At 46.0% G+C, this 21,032-nt stretch overlaps 1 protein-coding gene and 1 long non-coding RNA gene across 2 annotated transcripts in view; one reads left to right on the forward strand and one right to left on the reverse strand.

Annotated features, from left to right (window-relative positions):
* ARHGAP26 (Rho GTPase activating protein 26) overlaps positions 1-21,032 on the forward strand; it is a 461,308-nt gene that overhangs the window by 84,431 nt on the left and 355,845 nt on the right. Inside the window, 2 exon segments of the mRNA XM_017872973.1 lie at positions 18,389-18,484; positions 20,100-20,161. Of these exon segments, the coding sequence (XP_017728462.1) occupies positions 18,389-18,484; positions 20,100-20,161 (158 nt within the window).
* On the reverse strand, positions 4,220-13,999 carry LOC108530223 (uncharacterized). The gene is made up of 6 exons (XR_001885779.1): positions 13,788-13,999; positions 12,847-13,078; positions 11,826-11,901; positions 4,913-5,172; positions 4,609-4,769; positions 4,220-4,358 (listed from the first exon to the last, which is right to left on the reverse strand). It is a non-coding gene; the product is annotated as an uncharacterized LOC108530223 (long non-coding RNA).

Consider the following 21,032-nt stretch of genomic DNA (forward strand, 5'->3'; position numbering starts at 1 on the left):
TTCAGCAAAGGAAAATGAAAGGGAAGAAAGGTCTCCTAGGATCTGAATTACTTTAACTTCATTACTGATATGAGACCAAGTAGACCCTGGAAATGCAGAGAATCTAACATGGCTTAAGCCAGGCCCAAAGATGAGGCATGTCGGGGCATTGTGAGACTGCTGTCATTCTGAGACCCAGCTGCTTTGTAGGAGGTTAAATCTTAATGTTGGGGCTCTGTGTTTTTGTTTTATTGCAAACTGTTTCTCTACTCTAGGCTGCCATGGAAGGGGGCTTTAATTGGATGTGCTGTTCAAAGGACCCCCTCCACCACCAGTCCCTTTTTTTCTTCTTCAGCTTGTGGTATCCTCCCCCTGCCTCCCATCATATATGACAGTGAAGTGTTTAGAGTCAGCTCTGGGTCCCTCAGAGAAATGTCTCTCTTAAGGCACTAGATAAAAGAAGGATCACAAAATAATAATTAAAATGATACAACCTGGCAGTGGTGTGTGGTATGCATTTTGGCAAGAGTGAAGTCACCATTTTAGAACATAAATGCTCTCAGTGGTGGAGAAAGACTGGCAAAACAGCCTTTTAAAACCCCCATTACAGAAAGAAAGGGCAGGGTTGGGAAGAGAGAGAGAGCATATTTGTGTTTGTGAAGCTGTTCTTCTACTAAATGTTTACAGAGGAGGTGGACAAAGCTGAAGTGAGCACTGGGCTGTGGGTGGTGTACAGGACTGACCTGGTCCCTGTCTTCTTGGAGCTGTCCACACTGAGCAAGCATGATAAGTGTTGGGAGAAACCCAGAAGCTGTGGACACATAGTTGGGGCCAGCCTGGGCCATGTGTGTGAAACCACACCTTGAAAGGGGTTCCTGGAGGGCCAGGTGGCGGTCGGTTGGTTGTGTTGGTCAGGCTGGGAGAGGCCTTTCGGGCCAAGGAGGACGTATGAGGGTGCCAATCTGAGGACACATATTTTGGAAGATCGGTGTTTGGCCAGTGGGAGGGTGACTCTTAAGTGAGGCTGAACAGACCACCTACAGTGTTGGAAGAGCAAGGCTTCCTTTTTTCGTTGTGGCAGAACCCCTAGGTTTTGGTAACAATATAACTTTAAGGCCCAGGCTCCTTAAGGAAGGAGGTGTATTAGCCTCTTTGGGCTGACATCACAAATTACAGCCAGGCCTCTATGTCTGTGGGTTCTGCATCCATGAGTTCAGTCAACTGCGGATGGAGAATATTTACTGCATCAGTACTGAACGTGTACAGACTTTTTTCTTTTTTCTACTCTCTAAGCAATACAGTATAACAACAATTTACATAGCATTTACATTGTATTAGGTATTGTAAGTAACCTAGAGATGATTTAAAGTATACAGAAGGATGTGTGTAGTATGTTATATGCAAATACTATGCCATTTTATATCAGAGACTTGAGCATCTATGGATTTTGGTATCTGTGGGGAGTCCTGGAACTAATCCCCATGGATCCCGAGGGACAACGGTACCATGAACTGGGTGGCATAAAACAACAGAAATGTGTTTTCTCACAGTTCTGGAGGCCAGAAATCCAAAATCGGAATGTCAACAGGGCCGTATTCTTTTGGAAGGCTCTAGGGAAGAATCATTCCCAGTCTCTTCCTGGCCTTCCTTGGTGTTCCTTGGCATGTAGCCGTGCCACTTCAGTTTCTCCCTCCATCTTCACAGGGCCTTCTTCCCCGGGTGTGTGTGTGTGTTCTCACCTCTTCTTACAAGGACACCAGTCACTGGATTTAGGACCTATCCTAATCCTATATGACCTCATTTTAACTAGGTACAGCTACAAAGACCCCGTTTCCAAATAAGGTCATGTTCTGAGGTTCTGGGTAGACATCAATTTTGAGGGTACTAGCCACTACAGGAGGGGATATTGAAGTGGTAGGACCTGTGCTAGGAGGCTTCCTCCAAGTCTTTTCATTCTTCAAGGTTCTTGGGTTGATGGGGCGGGGCAGTGAGGCTGCTTGGGGGAGGGTGGGCCAGCAGCTGCTAGGATTCCTGTCTTTGGTGAGGGCTCCTGGGTACTGCATTCTTCTCAGGTGCCCAAGAGAAGCTGTGTGACTGAGAGAGGTGGCCCTGCTCATGCATGCCCCTGGCTCAGGGTCACCTCGTCCCTCCTGCAGCAAGGGAAGCATGTCAGGGTTTCTTTCTGACTGTCCTAGGAGCACCTTGAGATAGGAGGAAGTCTCCATGAATAAATAGCTAAAATAATTAATGACCCTAGCAAACAATGGCTTAGGGTTTTTCCACAGTTCTTCTCTCCTCTGGGAACAGTTTCCTGCTGCCTTCTTGGAGGTGCATTGCCAGGGACTTTCCGGGTCCTCAGGACATCACTTTCCTTTTCTTTCTTGTTCCTCTGCTTTCTCAGGTTTAGTACTATTAGTTTCTTCCATTTCTCTGGTATTAAAATATTACCTGCAGTGTCTTTCTGTAACAGTGGTTTTTAAACTTACTGTGCATAGGAATCATCTGGAGAGTTTATTTTAAAAAGGCATATTTCCAGATGTATTTTCCAGAATTTCTGATCCCGTAAGTCGGGGGCAGTTGGATTCAGGTGAAATTCAAAGGCCAATTCAAGAAACACGTCCTCAGAGAGAGAGGGAGAGGGAAAGAGAGAGAGAGTATGAGAGAGTGTGTGTGTGTGTGTGTGTGTGTGTGTGTGTGTGAGGGAGAGAGTGTGTGTGTGTGTGAGAGTGTGAGTATGTGTGTGTTACAGGTACGCTTTCCCTCAAGTGATACCTGATGTATTAGAAAGGATGGTTTTTGTATTGACCTGATGTTAATTGGTATGGTTTGTCACTAGTTTATTTATTTAAAATTCTGGCCTAGAGAGACTCCATCTCAAAACAAACAAACAAACAAACAACCTCTGGCCTAGATATGCTGTTTAGATACACACATGCAAATTCTTCTTGTATCATTTGCCTAGAGGGAAAGTGGTTTTAAAATAATATCAGCAGTACCTTGAAAACATGATAGGCATCTTGTTGGCTAAGGAAGAAAGTGAGTGGGGAATGGAAATGGGTGTTTTATGGCTTCAAGACTAAGCCTAGGAAATGGTGTTCTGATTGTTTGGTGTGTCCTGAAGGAGTAATGGGATGGCTGTTTTGTCTACGTTTCTGAGACTTAGCTTTCCCTTTTTATAAAAAGGGGATTGCAAGGTTTATCATTCTTCTGACCAAACTTAAAAAAGGTTACGTTCTTATTTGCTTGCTTATTTATTTATTTAGAAACATTATTGGGGGCTTCTGGCTTGCTAGAATTGTGGATGACTATCCTTTTATGAACAAAACAGTCACGGCTACTGCCTGCCTGGGGTTTATGTCATCGGAGCTGTTCACATTAAACAGTCACCAAAATCAAAGGAGATTACCAATTGAAAGGATGGGAAAGGGAATTCTGGGGAGGTATGAGAGTGTACCCCTCGGGTGGACAGGGCATGCGAGGAGGCTGCTTCCCTGAGGTAGTGACCCTTCAAGCAGAATCTCATGGGCTAAAGGGCAGTAACTAGGAGGGGAGACAGGGGAGTGTTTCAGGAAGAGGGCACAGGACAAGCACCATGCTTTGTGGCCGGCTGGATTGTGGCACCTTTGAGGTGCAAGTTGGCCAGTGGGGCTGGGTATAGAGTGGGGTGTGCAGACGAGGCAGGTTTTGTAGGCCTTGGTTGGATTTATTTTGAGGGGAATGGGAAGAGTTATAATCAGGGAGGGTATGGAAGGGACCATCAACAAGATCAGGTCTGCCTTTTGAATAGCTTGTTCTGGGCAGTTAAGTGACAAATGGACTGGAAAGCATCGGGAGGGAAGTGGGGAGGCCAATTAGGAGTCCAGGCCAGAGATGATGGTGGCATGGACTCAGGTCTTTCTCAGCGTACTAGTTGGAGGAGAGGAGAGCTAATTGAGGTTGAAAAGCAATCCCAGGGTATTCCTGCGCCCAGGACTGGGTATTTAATCTGTGGGGCTCCTTGTTCAAAAAGCAGACATAAGTACTGTTAAAAGCATTAAAATAGAAAGCTGCTTTCTTTCTTTCCTGGTTTCTTTCTTGACGTGTGGTGGTATTTTTAATCTGCCCATGTTCTTCTAAAAGGAAGAATTAAAATTTAAATTATTAGTATGAACTCTTCTGTTCATCTTTATATTGTACAATGCCAATTTTCTATAAGATCATCTGACTTATATGCAGAATCACTAGAGTTATACAATCCATATTTCATAGCTCATATGCATTTATTTCATTCTTCCAAGAACAGTGGAAATGTTGCACAAAATCAGTTTTCAGTTTTCTTCTTGATGCATGCACATTTTCCCGAGGTGCTCCACCTTCGGCTTACGATGTATGAGGAGGGCCTGAAAGGAAAGGAGCTGTGGGTTGCCCAGTCTGTCCCTGTCCTAGGTTACCGTGGTCAGTGTCAGTGATTGGCTTATCCAGGGAGGTAACATGAGGAAGAAGGCTGTGATAGGGTTCCTGGGCCGTTCATGTTTCTTTGGATGCTATTGTCTTCTTGCATCTGGCAAGTTCTGGTTGAAATCGTAGGTGTAACCCCTCAGGGCTGTCAGTGTTGCCCCTACAACTCATTTGTAGATATAAGACAATTACCTTTCTCTTGCTTTGAGTCTCACTGAGCTCCCATACATGGTGGGTCCACCAGAATTCTGTGCACTGGGGCCACAAGGAGCCCCAGTGGGCCCGCATGACATCCAGGTTGTACCTGTCTTCTCTACGCACATATATATGCTCCACTGTCCCATCGGATCTCACTTGCAAAACACAAGTTCAAAGATAAAGTTATTAAAAATTTCAAGACAGCTACAGCAGAGCATTAAGCCAAGCAGGCCCTTCTGAGCACGGGACCCGGTGCGTCTGTACTGGTTGAATGCCCATGAAGCTGCCATGCCTATACCTCAGGCACTCCCAATTTTCAGCTGCCCCTGTGAGACTGTTTTCTGGATTCACTTGAGTCTGTGTGTCAGGTTTAATATTTGCAGGCTCAGAGAAGATTAGCTGGGCAGAGCCTGTATTGGCAGACCCAGCCTCGGACTGTAGTCCAAGAGTGCTTGGCTCTCCAGCTGCCCGTTCTGTGGGAAGCCTGGTTTCCGGATTGGTTTCTGGGCAGTCGGCACCAGGGCCATTCATCAGCTCCAGGTGCCATGAGCTGGGTTTCTACAAAACAGAGATGTGTTCCCAGTCAGTTGTGTAGGCTTCAGAATAAGGAGACATGATTGAGAACATGTTTTGAGGAAGACTCAGGCTTCGGAATTTGTGATTTTTAAATTGAATTAGGGTGTTTCTTCCTCCCACCCCTGCTGTCACCTAACTTTCTTCTACCACGAGCATTAATTGCCTGCTTTGGGAACATTTGTAAACCTGCTGTCATGATTTAGAAGATCCAGCTTCTCTGTGGAGCTCCACCTTTGTCATCTGGAGGGGTTCCATTACTGGTACTTAGTACTAGATGTTCTGAAGGCTTAGGTGATATCAGCTCTCAAACTTCAGCATGCATAAGAACTGCCTGGGAAGCCCAGGCTCCTATGCCACAGCCCTAGAGATTTTGATTGAGGGTGGGCTCCCTGGAAGAGCCTGTTGCAAGTGGTGTTCAGACATGTTTTGAGAACCACTCATCTTTGGCCTCTCACGTTCTGTGGTGGTCTGCAGTGGCAAGGGGTACTCCTTGTTGGAGCATGAGTTCTTGCCTGGACTGGAATCCAGGCTGGAGAGGAGACAGTGAAGAGTGGGGAAGTGGGGAGCCTGGGGATTTCTTGGGCATCTATGAGGAGGGTAAGTGTTTGCCCACTTGGACTCCTGTTCTTGGTGCCTGGAACACAGCCTCCCCTGAGGTACAGCAGAAAAGTGACTAATTAAAGAGGGGATAAAAGGAAGTGGAACCAATTTCTGGGAATGTTATTTGTTCGGAATGGCTAGGTACTTTTTTTTTTCTTCCAGAAACATTAATTTCATCCAGGGGGAGACGAATGGAGTTTTGCTTTTTAATTGAATTTATTCTGATGCTTAGGAGTTGCCACCTTGCTTCCTGTGGTATTAGTGGCAAGGAGTCTCTGAGCTGTGTCCAGGGATCAGGTGGATTCAGTTTTGATCCTAATTATGCTGCATGGACTGACGGTGAGAAGGAGGGCGAGAGGAAGTCAAAGTGGTGGCGGCCGGGTGGCTTCATTGTTCTTACATTTTTACGCAGAAGCAAATCAGCCGGGCATGTTATTTATTAAATATATATGTAAATGATTCCAATACCTGTGGTTTACTGAGTGTTTGCTGCCGGCCAGGCCCTGTGCTAAGCACTTCAATGCATCATCTGTCTTCTCACAGGAACCTCAGGAGGCAGGTTTCCCTTTAGTACCTTTTCACACGGGTGGAAATTGAGTACCTTGTAAGTGTGTGAGATGGGATTTTGAATCCTGGGAGTCTGTTAACCACAAATCGAAGCTTATTTGGCTGGATGAAGGCCTCGATTTACTCACCATGCCTTGTTTTTTCCTTGATTATCCTCAAATTCGCTGTTGATAGAAACAGTACAGGGGTTTCTGATCCTTGTGTATCTAGGTTCTGCCGTCTGTGACTTTCTGAGTTCACGACTGTTGAATGCTAGTGAAACCCTGCTTCTTTGGGCTTAGTTATGGGTTGGCTTGTTTGTTGTTCCTTTTTTTCTTTTTGTTCTTTGCTAGAGAAAGCGAGAAAGCTCAGGGGTTACAGGGAGGTGACAGGCCTTGGCTTCTCTTTTCCTGCTTTTCAAGTGAGGTTCTTCCATATTTGTTCAGGGCACATGTGATTGCACAGACCCTGGAAGAGGCAGGCCTAAGGGTGTGGAAAGACAGTTGTACAACTTATAGATGTTGAGTTTTCCATTCACAGTTCTGACTCCAGTCAGAAAACCTTGGAACAGAAAAATTTGCATCCTATGATGACCTGTGGAGAAATGAATGTGGCTGGAAATGTATTATCAGCCCTAATTTGTTATTTTGCGATTGTCCTCTTTTTCATTTAAAAGTTTTACAATTATTTTGGTAAATATTTCTGCAGACTTTTCTGAGCTAGGAGTATTTTCCTTTTGTAATATGCATGAAGAAAGGCATAGAATGAGAATAAAATGGCAGTCTTTTGATAACTCCCTGGTAGAAGTGGTACTCAGATTTGTAGCTGTTTAACCAAATTCTGGGTTCTGTCTGGGTGCGTGGGCCCTGCCTGTGTGAACCTGGACAGGCAGAGCAGTCCTGCCCAATTTCCTCATCTGCTTGACTTCTCTGGCTCTTTGTCCTGAATTCCATTTATTGGCAAGGCCTTTCTTTTACTTATAAACCTCTTCCAAGAAAGTCTGGCTTTCACTGTAAGTTTACGACCATAAATTTTCAGATGGTACACGTCACCCTCTTAATCTAATTGAGCCAGCACATCATTGTGAAGACATCATTTCATTTGGGGGGTATTAGTTGCTATGGTTATTTGCTGAGACTAACAGAGTCTGTGTTCTCTCAATTGGATTTTGGAAACTGCTCTTTGAGAATGACATAGAGGTGTGCCTTGCTGTAGGAATATCCAGTATATAACCTCACCATTAAAAAAACTAAAAGGCACATAAAAGATACTTTGGGAGGGATCTTAGAGCTAGAAAAAGGGGTTGGATGCTTGATTTTCAAGTGAGGTGTTTTTTTCTTTTTGAGACGGGGTCTCGCTCTGTCACCCGGGCTGGAGTGCAATGGCACGATCTCAGCTCACTGCAAGCCCCACCTCCCAGGTTCAAGCGATTCTCCTGCCTCAGCCTCCCAAGTAGCTGGGATTACAGGCGCCCACCACCACGCCCAGCTAATTTTTGTATTTTTAATAGAGATGGGGTTTCACTGTGTTGGCCAGGCTGGTCTTGAACTCCTGACCTCGTGATCCTCCCATCTCGGCCTCCCAAAGTGCTGGGATTACAGGCGTGAGCCACCGCGCCCGGCCTCAAGTGAGTTCTTAAAGGCCGAGTGTGTCACGTGACTTTCCCTAGGTTCACATGTATAGTTGGTGGCTGCACAAGGAGACAGGCCATTTCTGGTTCTTTTTCTAGGTTCTTTTCTATTCTGTCTGCAACAGCTTAAATTCTCTCAAGGAATTTATTCATTCATTCCTCCAATATATATTGAGGTCCTGTATGTTTCAGGCACACGCCAGGAGGATAAAGAAGCTGTGATCTTCGTTCTCAGGGTCTTCACTGGGAGTCCAAACCCTTGCCTTGGAGGGTGTGGTGCCTGGATCAGCACCATTGGCTTCACCTGGGAATTAGAAATGTAGACTCCCAGGCCTGCTGGATCACATGGGCATTTTGACAGGGTCCTGGGTGATTGGGTGCACCTTAAAGCGTGAGTAGCTGTCTCTGCTGCAGGGGAAAAGGCATTCCAGAAACAAAATCTAAGTCTTGAGGCTCAAGCCAGGATCAACCCTCCTAGCCCCACTGCTGCCCATCTGCGCACCTGCTTGGTGTTGAGCAGAACAGAACTGCTGAGGTGTTGAGAGAGGAATCCCCGCTCCACCTGCCCCTCCCCACCATTCTCAGGCCTCTGTCTCCACCTACCGCCCCCTACCGGTTTTTCCAGCCCTAGTCCGACCCAGTGAGTGGGCCTGACTTGTGTGGTCTCCTCCTAATTCACTACCCCCTCTCCGTTCTAGAACCGTGCCTACCTTAGGGGCCAAGCTCAAGTTCCGCCTTCTGAGGAAGCCCAGTACTTCAGGCCTGTGAACGCTGTCAGTCTCTTGTATCTTAAATGTCATCTTAGCACGCTCATTCTTTTATCTGTTTCATCTGGGGCTGGCCTGCCTCCCCAGGCAGCGGACAGAAAGGATTTGATGATAGCACTGTTTCCTCAGTGCATTTAAAAGGCACGGCTTGAGCTTAATAAACTTCTCAAAAAGACACCCATACTGCTTTGAGTTCATTTAGTTAAAAAATGGTGTTATTTAGTCCATCGGGGTTTTGCCTTGCCTTTCATCTGCCAGGGGTGAAAGGAAATTGTAAATTTGTAGAAGCATTAGGGGTTTTCTGAGCACTGAAGAAAACCCTTAGGAACTCAGGTGTGTTTTTAGTAGTTCACAAGAATGGGGTTGATCTGGTGACTTGATGAGGCAAAAATTGCTTAATTCTTATGCTAATTAAGATTCTCCTTTGGTTGATTCTCCTTTCTCCAACCTGCTGGTAAACTTCCACTCCACTTCTGCTGTGGGAAGGAAAGCAAGGCAGGGCTGAGGGCATCCCTGTCCTCTGCTCTTCCGGAACACGTTTCTTTCCTATTTTGAATTCCCACAACAGCCCTGCAAGGTACATACTATCCTCATAGTTACATACATGCTTGGAAAGGTTGGGTAATTTGCCAAAGGCCACACAGCGAGGAAGTGAGAGACGGGGATCTAAGCTGATGTTTGTGCAGCCAATGCGCGTCATACACCTCTGAATTACCTTCCCCTTGCCCCGTGTGTGTGTGTGTGTGTGTGTGTGTGGTGTGATATTTGTACTTGAGCTGCCTGGAATTACCCTCTCTTTTTTGTTCTGTCACTTGATTAGTCCCTCTCAAAATGGGTTTCTTTGTTTTCATTAAGCAAATGTCCACAGTCTTCCTGGAGGGAGTTTTTCCTGTGGTGACCTTCTGCTGTCTTATCATATCTTGGGGCAGCATGTGAATGCAGTTATTCTAAATACAGTACCTCAGTTCTCTGTGCCAGGGCTGAGCTGGGGCTGGGCCCTTTAGGGGCTGAGTTTTCGTCGGAGATCCAATGCTGACTAACTCGCTTGACACAGTGGTCACTGATCCAACAAATGTTTATTAAGGGCCTACTATGTGACTTGCACTGTCATTAAGCCAGTCCTTAATTTCTTCATCCAGAAAAGGTCAAGTGCTTTCACTTAACTCTCAATGTTCTTATGAGGAAAAGCCAATACAGCACTTTGGAAATATATATGTATTTGTATACATTATTTGCATATAGTTATGTATAATTCAAGATGATGCTATGGATAATTCATAGTGGGCCCTGAACTTGGAGTTTTCAGCACGGAGCAGTTTTGTTTTGAATCCCTTATAACTCTTTCCTTATCTCCTGACTGACCAGTGGTCTGTGCACAAATGTCCAAGTTGAGAGGTGTTGCCTGTCATTTAGTTATCCTACAGGGAGAATGCCCCTTGGCTGTGGTTGCACATTCTCATAGTGAAGCATGCTGGAGGAGTTACAGAAGGTGTCTCCAACGAAGTTCTGGGCCAGCTCCTTAGTAAAAGGCTTAATTGTTGTTTAATTGATCTTGTTGCTCCTCTGTGTAACAATCCATTTCCCATTTCTTTTCTTTCTTTTTTTTTTTTTTTTGAGACGAAGTCTCGCTCTGTGTGCTGTGTGCTCGGGCTGGAGTGCAGTGGAGCAATCTGGGCTTACTGCAAGCTCCGCCTCCCAGGTTCATGCCATTCTTCTGCCTTAGCCTCCCAAGTAGCTGGGACTACAGGTGCCCATCACCACGCCCAACTAATTTTTAAAAAACGTTTTTAGTAGAGACGGGGTTTCACCATGTTAGCCAGGGTGGTCTCAATCTCCTGACCTCGTGATCCGCCCGCCTTGGCCTCCCAAAGTGTTGGGATTACAGGCGTGAGCCACCGCGCCCGGCCCCAGTTCCCATTTCTTTAAGGGAGTAAGTTCAAATTCCTTAGCTTGACATTCAGGTCCTTCCATGGTTTGGTTTTAACCGGTCTTCCCACTCTGACCTCCTGTCTATCTAAACTTGCCGCTTTTTCTGGGTAGGTTCTGCATTTCACATCTCCTTGCTCCATGTTTCCACTTCTACAGCATCTTCCCATGACTGCTTCCCTGCCTTGTACCGCTTCCGTTTTCTACATATCCAGATAGGAGTGAACTTTAAGGTTCAGCTCAAATGCTACTCCCTGTTCTTCCTTTTTTTTTTGTTTTTGGAAGCCCCAGACTGCTTCCCTGCCTTGTACTGCTTCCCTTTTCTACATATTCAAATAGGAGTGAACTTTAAGGTTCAGCTCAAATGCTACTCCTTGTTCTTCTTTTTGTTTTTGGAAGCCGCAATGGCCCTAACTGGAAGAATATCCCACTTCCACTTCTGTAGCCATTTTTTGTCTACTCTCTGATTGCCCTAGCACAGTCTATGTTAATTTTGTAGTTTTGTACACAGAGATTAGGCCGTTCTAAAAATTGTATTCCCCTTAAGGTATGGAATGTATACACACTGTCTTTTCATTTTTTTGGATACATTGATACCAGATTCTCAAATATTTGAGTAAATTAGGCAATATAGTGTAGTAGTTAAGAGTTTTGGAGTCAGAGAGACCAAGTTTCTTACGTTATTGCTCATTCCCTGCATGATCTTGGGTACGTTATTTAACCTCTCTGAGCCTCAGTTTCCCCATCTGCAAAATGGAGGTAATAATATGTACTTGACAGAATGGTTGTGAGGATGGAGGGATTTAAAGTACTTGGTAGGTACATGTTATATAGTAAGTACTCAGTAAGTTAATGTATACAATATATTCATAGTTATTTGGATATAGATTAAGGTGAGTTTGGGTAGCCCAAATTATTTTTAAGAGGTGTTTCATCTAAATAGAATTAGAAACCTCATTTTGGAAAGAGGAACACTTCTCTAATCTACTTGATTTCATTTTAAAAATCAACTCTGAAAATTTCATTAGCCTTAGTGCTCTGGTTGGAAAAACAAATTTTCCAGAATCAGTGCTGGTGATGGCCTCATTTAGGAAATGCTGTTTTAGGGAAATGGCCTCAGGAAAAGCATGCAGATGTATGATCAGAATGCACGTTATGTGATGTACTGTGGCTGATGTGGTCGGTGGGCACATCATCTGCCTGGGTGAGATGAGAGGTTTTCTGAATCTGCTCCAGCTAGAGCTGAAAGAACGTGAGAGACACTGTGGTGGTGACTTCATCCCTGTACCCCTCCCACTCAATGTTTCAGGCTTGACTTGCTGTATGAGAGCACAGGCCCTCTGAATGTGTTAGAGCACTTCTTCCCAAGTGGAAGCCAGGGCTCCTCTTTCAGTTGCTGAGTGTCCACTGGACATTTCTAGGTGGTTATTTGTTCCTCAGCAGGGCAGGATCTGTCCTCAGCACTGCCTTTAAGGCTGGCCCTGTCATTTCTCCTTGAGTCTTAGCTGTTTAAATTAGCTGCTTGGTCAAGGTGTTTGATGTAGTTGATTGCCACCTAGTGGCCACAGATAAGACTGCGTGTCACGGAAAGAAGAAAAATGTTATGGAGAATTTTGTTTCATGCTAAGATTTGCACAGGGTGTGTGTGTGCGTGTGTGTGTATATGTGTTTTGTTTGTTTTTGCTCGTACAATGCCAGGAGTCTGGGCTGTAGAATGGTATTTACAAGGGACTATCACTTGCTTTTCTTATAGTGAAGCACATCAAACTAGGTTAAATGCTACATACAGACTTGGGGAAATGGGGAGTCGTGGGAAGTGCCTCTCTCCAAGCACAGTTTCTGATTGGATATGTTCTCAGTCTTCCCAGATATGGGGAGAGGAGAAAGAGGGATCTTTGGGGACTCTTCCTTAAACTGTTTTAACTGCAACCTGGGGCTTGTGCTGGGGCTAAGAGAGGACAGTTGGTTGTGGCCAGCATTTGGATTGTGTGTAGCTCATTTCTCTAGCTTCCTTGGTATGGATGAGGTTTTACTTTATGCTCCTGCTGGTGGTGGCTCTCCCTCCAGCTCTGTGGTACTCTTCCTTAAAGGAAGGCAGGTGGTCATATGCTAATAGGAAGCACATTGCCACATATCTATCAGGCTCCAGCCAGACTTATGTAAGTTGGAGAGTTTGTCCTAACTTACCTGCTTTTTTTTCACTTGTCAAACATGGAGTCGGGAGGTTCACCTTTGATGGAAGCTAATGGACTCGTGGAGTGCCCAATTTCCTCTCTCTCTGTTCTTTCTGCAACACCTGCTCTCAGTCAAGAGGTAGAGTGTTGGACTTTGGGGATAGAGTGGTGAGCATGAAGGGATATGATCCTCGTCCTTATAGAATGTACTAGTTGGGGAGGCATTACTTGAAGAGAAGAATTACCTGAACAAATATAAAATTGCTCTGAAGAAAAGATGTATAGTACTCAGAGAGTGAGAAATAGGGTTGGGTTCAGCCTGATTAGATAAGTCAGGGAAGGCTTCCTGGAGGAAAGAACTTTTGGGCCAAGGGCTGCAGGCATGTAGTGGCAGGTAGGAGTTGGGCATGCCCCAGGAACTGGCAGAGGCCGGAGCAGCTGGAGCCCAGAGAGGGGTATGGGGAGGCCAGACCCTGCAGGGCCTCTCAGGCCTTGGGAGGGACTTTTGTCTTCACCTCCAGAGCTCTGGGAAGCCATCACAGGGCTCATTGCTGGTGTTGACATTAATTGGGTGGAGAACTGATTTGACGGACAAAAGTGGATGTGGGGAGGCCAGAGAGGAGGCAGTTGCAGTTATCTAGGCAAATGGAGTGTTTTGTTTAGGGGTTGCTGATAGTGATGGGAAGGAGTGGGCAGAATTGAGATGTGCTTAGGAGACAACATGGACAGACTTGGGAATGGACATGGCACATGAAGGACCCTGACATGTGAGAGGATGACATGCACTGGTGACTTGTGTGGCAGGGTGAACGGTGGTGCCCTTCATCACACTGGGGATGAGGAAGAGGCCCTCAGCTGGCTCTCTGTGGAGAGGGTGGCAGAGAGTGTTTGAGTAGAGAGAGTTTGGTTTTGAGTGTGTTGAGTGTGACCTAGGAATGGGGATGTGAGCTAAACCTGAAGTCTCTCTGGGGCTCTTGTCCATGTCTCAGCTCTCTGTCATGGGTCCTCTTTGGGGACTCTCAGGTGTTCCACCTGTAAGCCAGCTTGTGTTTCCTTGCCCACTCACATCAGTAGAACAGGTTTTGGGGACACTGTGTCCAGCCCTGTCCGAGGCACTCTTTGTGCTTTGTGACATGAAGCCATTCATGAATAGTTCCAGAGTTATTCCAAATACAAGGTGATGAGGCACAGAGAGTAATTGGCGTCCAGGAAAGGGAGAAATTAACAAGGCCCGGGGACTTTGGTATTCTTGTGCTTTAGGCAGCCACAAGGCCAATCCTGTTGCAAGTTCTAACCTCAGTGATGGCCTTTCTGAACTGTAATCACTTTCTTTTTTTTTTTTTTTTTTTTTTTTGAGACGGAGTCTTACACTGTCACCTGGGCTGGAGTGCAATGGTGCAAACTTGGCTCACTGCAACCTCTGCCTCCCAGGTTCATGCGATTCTCCTGCCTCAGCGTGCCCAAGTAGCTGGGATTACAGGTGCACACCACCACACCCAGGTTTTTTTTTTTTTTTTTTTTTTTTTTGTATTTTTAGTTTTTAGTAGAGATGTGGTTTCACTGTGTTGGCCAGACTGGTGTCAAACTTCTGACCTCATGATCCACCCGCCTTGGCCTCCCGGAACTGTAATCACTTTCTAAGTCCAAAGAGAAAGATGTGACTGAGCAGCAAAACATTTCAGGGTAGTTAATACAGAATTTTGGTGCCTTTGGAGGCCACAGAGGCAATAGAAATACACTGAAAATACAGTCGTAAGGTTACCTGAGTCCATGTGTGTGCACATGTGTGTTAAGTTTTACCCAAGGAGAAAAAGGAAATGACTTGACTTGTGGTATTACTGGTGCAACTTGTATAAAATTAAGGTAGATTCTAATTTAAAAAAAATTATGGCAAACCTTCTGTGTTAGTGAAAGATGGATCTATTTGGGTTAAATTTTCTTAAATCCGGTGATTAGTATCCGCTGGCATCTCCAAGAAAAGAAGGGCACTTTCCTCTAGTCCCTGAGTGAGCAGGTGGTTTTTGGAGCAGTCTCTCAAGGCCCAAACTTCTAGCTGCTTCCATATTTCTTAGCCATCTGGTCCCCTCACTCAGAGAAGCACAGCCCTATCTACTCTGGAAAGCAGATACTTGGCCTCCCCAGATGCCGGCAGTTACGACTTCCCTCCACTCTGGCCAGCATTCTGCTTTTCTAGCAACAGATGTTTCTGCAAAGTAAATATTATTGACTCTGCTTGGCTCCTTGCTGTGTCTTGCACTGCCTGTACATGAAAGAGCAGGGTTATATGAGGAGGGTGCCACGAAGCTTGGCATGCACCCAGCACCAGTGCCAGCCTCTTCTCTTTTCCCTCTCCTCTTACTGGAATGTGTGTGTTAGATTCCTGTGTGCATTAGAGGGAAAGCTCTTGAAATAAATCTTTGGGCTGCTCCATATCCAAGGTGAAAATCTACAAAAGATACCACCAATCCTACTGGGTTGAAATAGGCAAGAAGCAATGGTTTTTTAGGTAGAAAATTCTCTTTTTAGTGTTGTTTTCATTCTCTCAAGTAACATAGAGGGTTTACCTCAATGGGATGAAGTGGTATGGTGTTCCCACATACTACAAGGATCTCAGTTCACAGGACTTAAGTCATAGGTCCTCTCCTTAGTGGCCTTGTGCTCTCATGTCAGTCCTTTATCTTCTCCGAGCTCCAAACAGTTATTCATGCTTACCTTTCCTGGTTCCTGGTTTCCTTTACTGGAGGACTCATATATGAGAAAAGAACAGCCCAGCTATACCTAGAACTGAATCTTGTGATGTGCAGAGTGCCTATGAAGTATGTCTCACTGGATCCTCCCTGCCTAACCCCCAGGCTGACAGCCTCCGTCAGATGAGCTAACTGACACTTGACGACTAACCCAGGGTTGGTTACATATCTGATCTATGGTGGAGCTAGAACTTGAACCCAGGAGCTGTGGGATTGGGGTGGGGGCAAGGGGTTGGGGTTGATCAGCCTGTCACCACCACCCCATAGAATGCAAGTGGAGAAGGGAGGTTCTCAAAAACAAGCTTGAGATGCTGCCCCAAAGTCTGGGGACTGGATTCTAAACAAGTGAAAGGACAGCCATCCACTTTGACTTTACTGAAAAGTTCCTTTATCAGGCCTGAGGTGAGCTCCTTTTTCAGGCCCATTCATTACGATTCTCACTCTACCCAGCTTTCCTCGTTAACCTGAAGCCCAATGTTGACTCCATACCAGCAGTCATTACCTAATCGTCTTACCGGGGGATCGGCCTCTCCCTCAGCTTCATGGGATCCTCACTGCTTCTCAGGCTTGCACTGTGGCAGGGTGTGCTCTGTGCCAGTGGACAAGGAAATCAGGTCGCCATAAGCTAACAGGCCCTGCCCTGGTTCAGCGGGTCCCCCTGTGCAGAAGCCTCACAAAGGCCCCGTTGTGCATGACCAGCCACTCCCTGTCCTCACTGGCAGCCGCCCTCGGCAGTGCGGCTTTTCAGGTGTGTGCTGGGAGCTTTCCCGAGCCTGACTTGCGTTTCACCAGTTTCCACTTTGTTGAGGTGATTGAGTTTCTCTTGCTTACTGGGGAGACACAGGATTGTCAGCTGGGTAGAAAGGCAAACCTGTGTTACTCTTAGTGCAGACCTTTGTGAGTTCTGATCAGGGAACATTCTGACTAAAATAGGAATGTGCATAACCATACCCACATTTGATGCACACGCATTTGGGGACTCGAATAGAACATTGTCTTCTACTCTAAAATGTTATTCTTTCCCTTTTTCCTCGTGTCTACTTGTGGCCTCCTCCTGCCTTCCTCCCCACGATGTTCTGGCTTTCGGGTGCATCTGTTTCCTTCTTGGTTTGCCTTTTGTGATTTGTGTTCTGAGGGATAGCCTCAGCCTGGGCTGGCCAGTTTTGTGATATGCCCGAGTCCCCTGCCAACATCTTTTGACATTTTGGTAAGGACCATTCTGTGCAAGTGACTGAACAAGGGGGAGATCAGAGACTGTTGGCTCCTGCGTTCCCCTTCTCCACCCCAAGTGCCTTCTTTTGGTGTAGAGCAGAGCACTTTGGATAAGCTGCAGCTAGCTCAGGACCGTGTCATCACAGCGTGTGGGAGGGCAGTCCAGGAGTAGGAGCTGCAGCTGCTGTCCATGCAGTAGCCTGAGCCCTGGTCCTGAGAACAGCAGCACAGCCCACGCCCGGCTCTTCCACTAGCAGCCATTGCTTGGAATGAGCACTGAGGATTGGATTTGTATCCAGTGCCCCTCCACCATCCCCCACATTTATTCAGCATACACTGAGCAGGATGCACTGCCAGGTACACAGAGGAAACAAACCAAACCAAGGAGAAAGATGGAAAACACGATCCCTAACCTCAAGGGACAAATCTGGGAGCTAAGAAAAAGTACTGGGAGTCACGGATGCTTTTATTCTAGGAGGTTATGTTGATCTGTGCAGCCACAATACACCCCCCACCGCCCCACCCCGTAACCCGCCCCCCCCGCCCATATCTTATTAAAGCCAGGCCTTGTTGCCGGTTCTGCCTCATGTTTCCCTCCCCTGGGCATTTGGACGTAATGCCATTTCCCCTTCAATGAGGGAAACATGTATGAGGGTAATTTGAATGATTAGCCTAATCTGCAGGAAGACTGCACATGGAATTAAGTTAAGCACATTTGTCCTCAGCAGCCAGATCTGCCAGTCCACTTAAAAGTACCTTGGTGGTTTCATACCCTTAAGAGAAGTTGAAGGCTCCGGAAGGATCGTTGGCTTTCATTACTATCTTCAGTGAAAGCTTATGATGATGATTTTTTAATGATAAGGGCCCTTGAGAGTTTTTCTTATGGATACTGTGTGTGGAATGTTTTTACCCTAATGCAAAACATTGCAGGGGCTTTGTTCTCCTGGTGGTGTTGGATGTGGCCAGCCAGGAAAATTCAGGTGAGCTTTGTCAGGCCAGCAGTCTACTCTGCTCATGAGAAGAGTGGAGAGGGTTGTGAGAACCTGGGTCTCGCCTGTGCTTGAGTCAGAAGAGGAAGGCCAGGTACTATGGGTAGGGCAGTTCCCAGCTCCTCCTTCCAGCCTTCTCCAGGCTCCCTCCCTAGTGAAAGTTTGTGTTGTGAGTAGGACCTAGGGGAAATTATTGTTGAGTCATACGTGTGGGGAAAGCTGCACTGACTGTGTGGAGGGTCAGTAGCAGAGCAGACCTGCAGGCTGTGGACACTAAGGTTGGCTCTGATCCAAGCTTTCTCCCCAACTTCCTTTGGCAAGTGGATTCCCACCTATCAGATGGAGATGACAAGTTGCCTTTAGGAAGTAGAGCTAGAACTTGAATTGTTAAAGCCAATATAACAAAAATATTAACTTCTAGAACAAATCAGTGCTTCATGTTTTAACCGTGTTGGCTATTTTGAATGTATATTCTTTTGTGCTTTGAAATGGCCTCAGGAACAAATTCGCCTCCTAAGATATTCCTAGAAGGACCAATACAGGCAGCAAATGAGAAAGCCAGTTTAATTTTAGTAATTCCTGATTTTTCCTGTCTTTTTCTTGCTAGATTTGTCTTCAGCGAAGCGGAAGTTTGCAGATTCCTTAAATGAATTTAAATTTCAGTGCATAGGAGATGCAGAAACAGATGATGAGATGTGTATAGGTAAGTCATAACTGTGCAGAAGATAAAAATGTTCATTGTTTGTCATAGTCTTCAGTGTCCCAGCAGAGCCTTTTTCCTGGGATAGGAAGCCTCTAAGGTTAGTAAAGAAAGAAGTCCTTAGTGGAAGTGGAGGGCCAGAGATATGTGAGGATCGGGGCTTGGGGCTACTGTGGTCTTCTTGAGTTTTGAGATTGCCTCACCCTCTAGCATGCAGGAGAGAAAGCTTGAAGTTTTGTGGTGGGACTCTCCTTTCCACCTCCCTTTAGTGATTTTCTGGCTGGTGACATTCTTTCCCTCCAACCACGATACTAAGCTTAGAGCATATGTAGAACACAGGTAGATGAGGGGAAAATTAGATCAGAGGTTGCAAAATGATAGGCTGGGATCAGAACACAGCCCAGTTTTCTTTGGCTTTCATTTTTTAAAATTGAATGACCATATACATTCAATTCATACTCTAAAATTCCAGTTTTCCAGCTTCTTCAAAAAGTTTGAGAATTTGATCTACTGGCCCCCTCTTCTGACCTGGCAGCAGTTGCCTGAGCTATGCATCTGCCACTGCCTTCAGATAGGGAGAGGAGCTCCATGTTGGGTTCTCCTGTGCTGTCTACAGGGAGGTCCCTGCCTCTCCTGTTTCCTTAAAAAGAGGCTGAGGTGGGTTACTGTTTATCACCACAGTGTGTTGCTTCACTCTTCACCGTCACCTGCCTTGATCTGTAGGCAGCTGTGAGCATGGAGGATTTGCAATGTCAAGACACCTTTCTTTGCCAGGGCCATGTCATTGCACACTGTTCTTCTGTGGGCACCCTGGTTGACTCCATTAAATGGGCAAGAATTGAGAAAGTTTTATTGGATGAATTAATTCTTAAAATGCTTATTGAGTTCCTGTTGCCATGCAGAACATCAGCATCTGGAGCTGGCACAGGCAATTGGGAGACAGCTGAGGGTGGTGAAAACGCATCCTTGTAACTTGTGAATGTATGGATGCTTTTCCCAACATGGCTCAAGGATCTCGAGTATCCTCAGGGTCACTGCACATAATGCTTGTTGCTTTTGTGAATAGTTTTGGCAAGGATGACTGTTCATGTGTGAGCACCATGCTTCAAGCTGCATTCTATTAATGAGTGGCTTGAGGACTCAGAGAGGAGGAACCCAAAGAGAAGCCAGAGATGTGGCTTCCAATGCCAGCAGCACTGTTTGTTTAGCTCTGGTGCCAAAGAAAAGGCTGGGTTCTGACGCAACGCCATGACAAAGGTTGAGGAGGTCGAATCCGGACAGGAAATCCTTCAACTCCTAAGCGGAACTCTGCCCCTTCCAGCCTGGGGCCTGGAAGCCTGCCAGCATCTCACCAGTCCTGGGTACTCTCAGGAACAGGCAGATCTTTTCCTTGAAGAAATCATTCCCTAGCTAGAGTGCCAGGTGGAATTAACCTGCATTTCTGGGTCATCCTTAATGGTTAATGATTAAAAAGATGAAGGGAGCCTTGGGAAGCAATTGACTTTACGCATCTGTGTGTGCCAAGGAATTAAAATCCATAACATAATAGCCAGAAGTGGAAAGGCTCCCCAAGACCCGTGGCACTCCTTCCGCCTCATGGCCCCTTTCTCTTTTCCAGCAAGGTCTTTGCAGGAGTTTGCCACTGTCCTCAGGAATCTTGAAGATGAACGGATACGGATGGTGAGTAGGGCTGGGCTATTCCTGGTCCCAGATAGTGTGTTCATGTTGAGGGAGCGAGGGATTGGTTATCAGAAGAACTAGATTCAAATCCAGACTCTGCCATTTGAGTGTTTTGAGCTCTTTAGCAAGCCTCATCTTTGTAGAGTTTGAAGCCTTTTGTAAATATTAAAGGATTACACTGGTGGATAACTTTAGAACAACATAGTTAAATGACGTTCTTCTGAAGGTTCATTTTAAGGTCTTTTCATAAGGTGTATGGCTTAAGGGTGGATCTTTTGAATTATTTCACTTTTTTGGGCCTCAGATTCTCTACCAGCAGAATGGGAAAGAAGGTGCCCCACTCTGCCCCTCCCCCCATCTTATTGAACCTGATCAAGAGCCCTGTGAGTGCAGGGATCACTTCCCTATTCATTTTTTTTTTTTTTTTTTTTTTTTTTTGAGACGTAGTCTTGCTCTGTCGCCCAGGCTGTAGTGCAGTGGTGTGATCTGGGCTCACTGCAAGCTCCGCCTCCTGGGTTCATGTCATTCTCCTGCCTCAGCCTCCTGAGTAGCTGGGATTACAGGTGGCCGCCACCACACCCAGCTAATTTTTGTATTTTTAGTAGAGACGGGGTTTCACCATGTTAGCCAGGATGGTCTCGATCTCCTTGACCTCGTGATCCACCTGCCTCGGCCTCCCAAAGTCCTGGGATTACAGGCATGAGCCACCATGCCCGGCCTTTGCTTTTCATTTTTAAGTACCCAACACAGTGCCTGCCAGGTAGGAGGGACCCAGTAAACAGGTACTTTGTAATGAAGGTAACTCTAAAAAGCTCTTCAAGAGAGGCATTGTCCACATTTAAGAGTCAAATGCTGATCTCCAGGTTCTTAA

The sequence above is a fragment of the Rhinopithecus bieti genome, unplaced genomic scaffold, assembly GCF_001698545.2.
Source record: "Rhinopithecus bieti isolate Rb0 unplaced genomic scaffold, ASM169854v2 scaffold_7438, whole genome shotgun sequence".
Taxonomy (NCBI): Eukaryota; Metazoa; Chordata; class Mammalia; order Primates; family Cercopithecidae; genus Rhinopithecus; species Rhinopithecus bieti.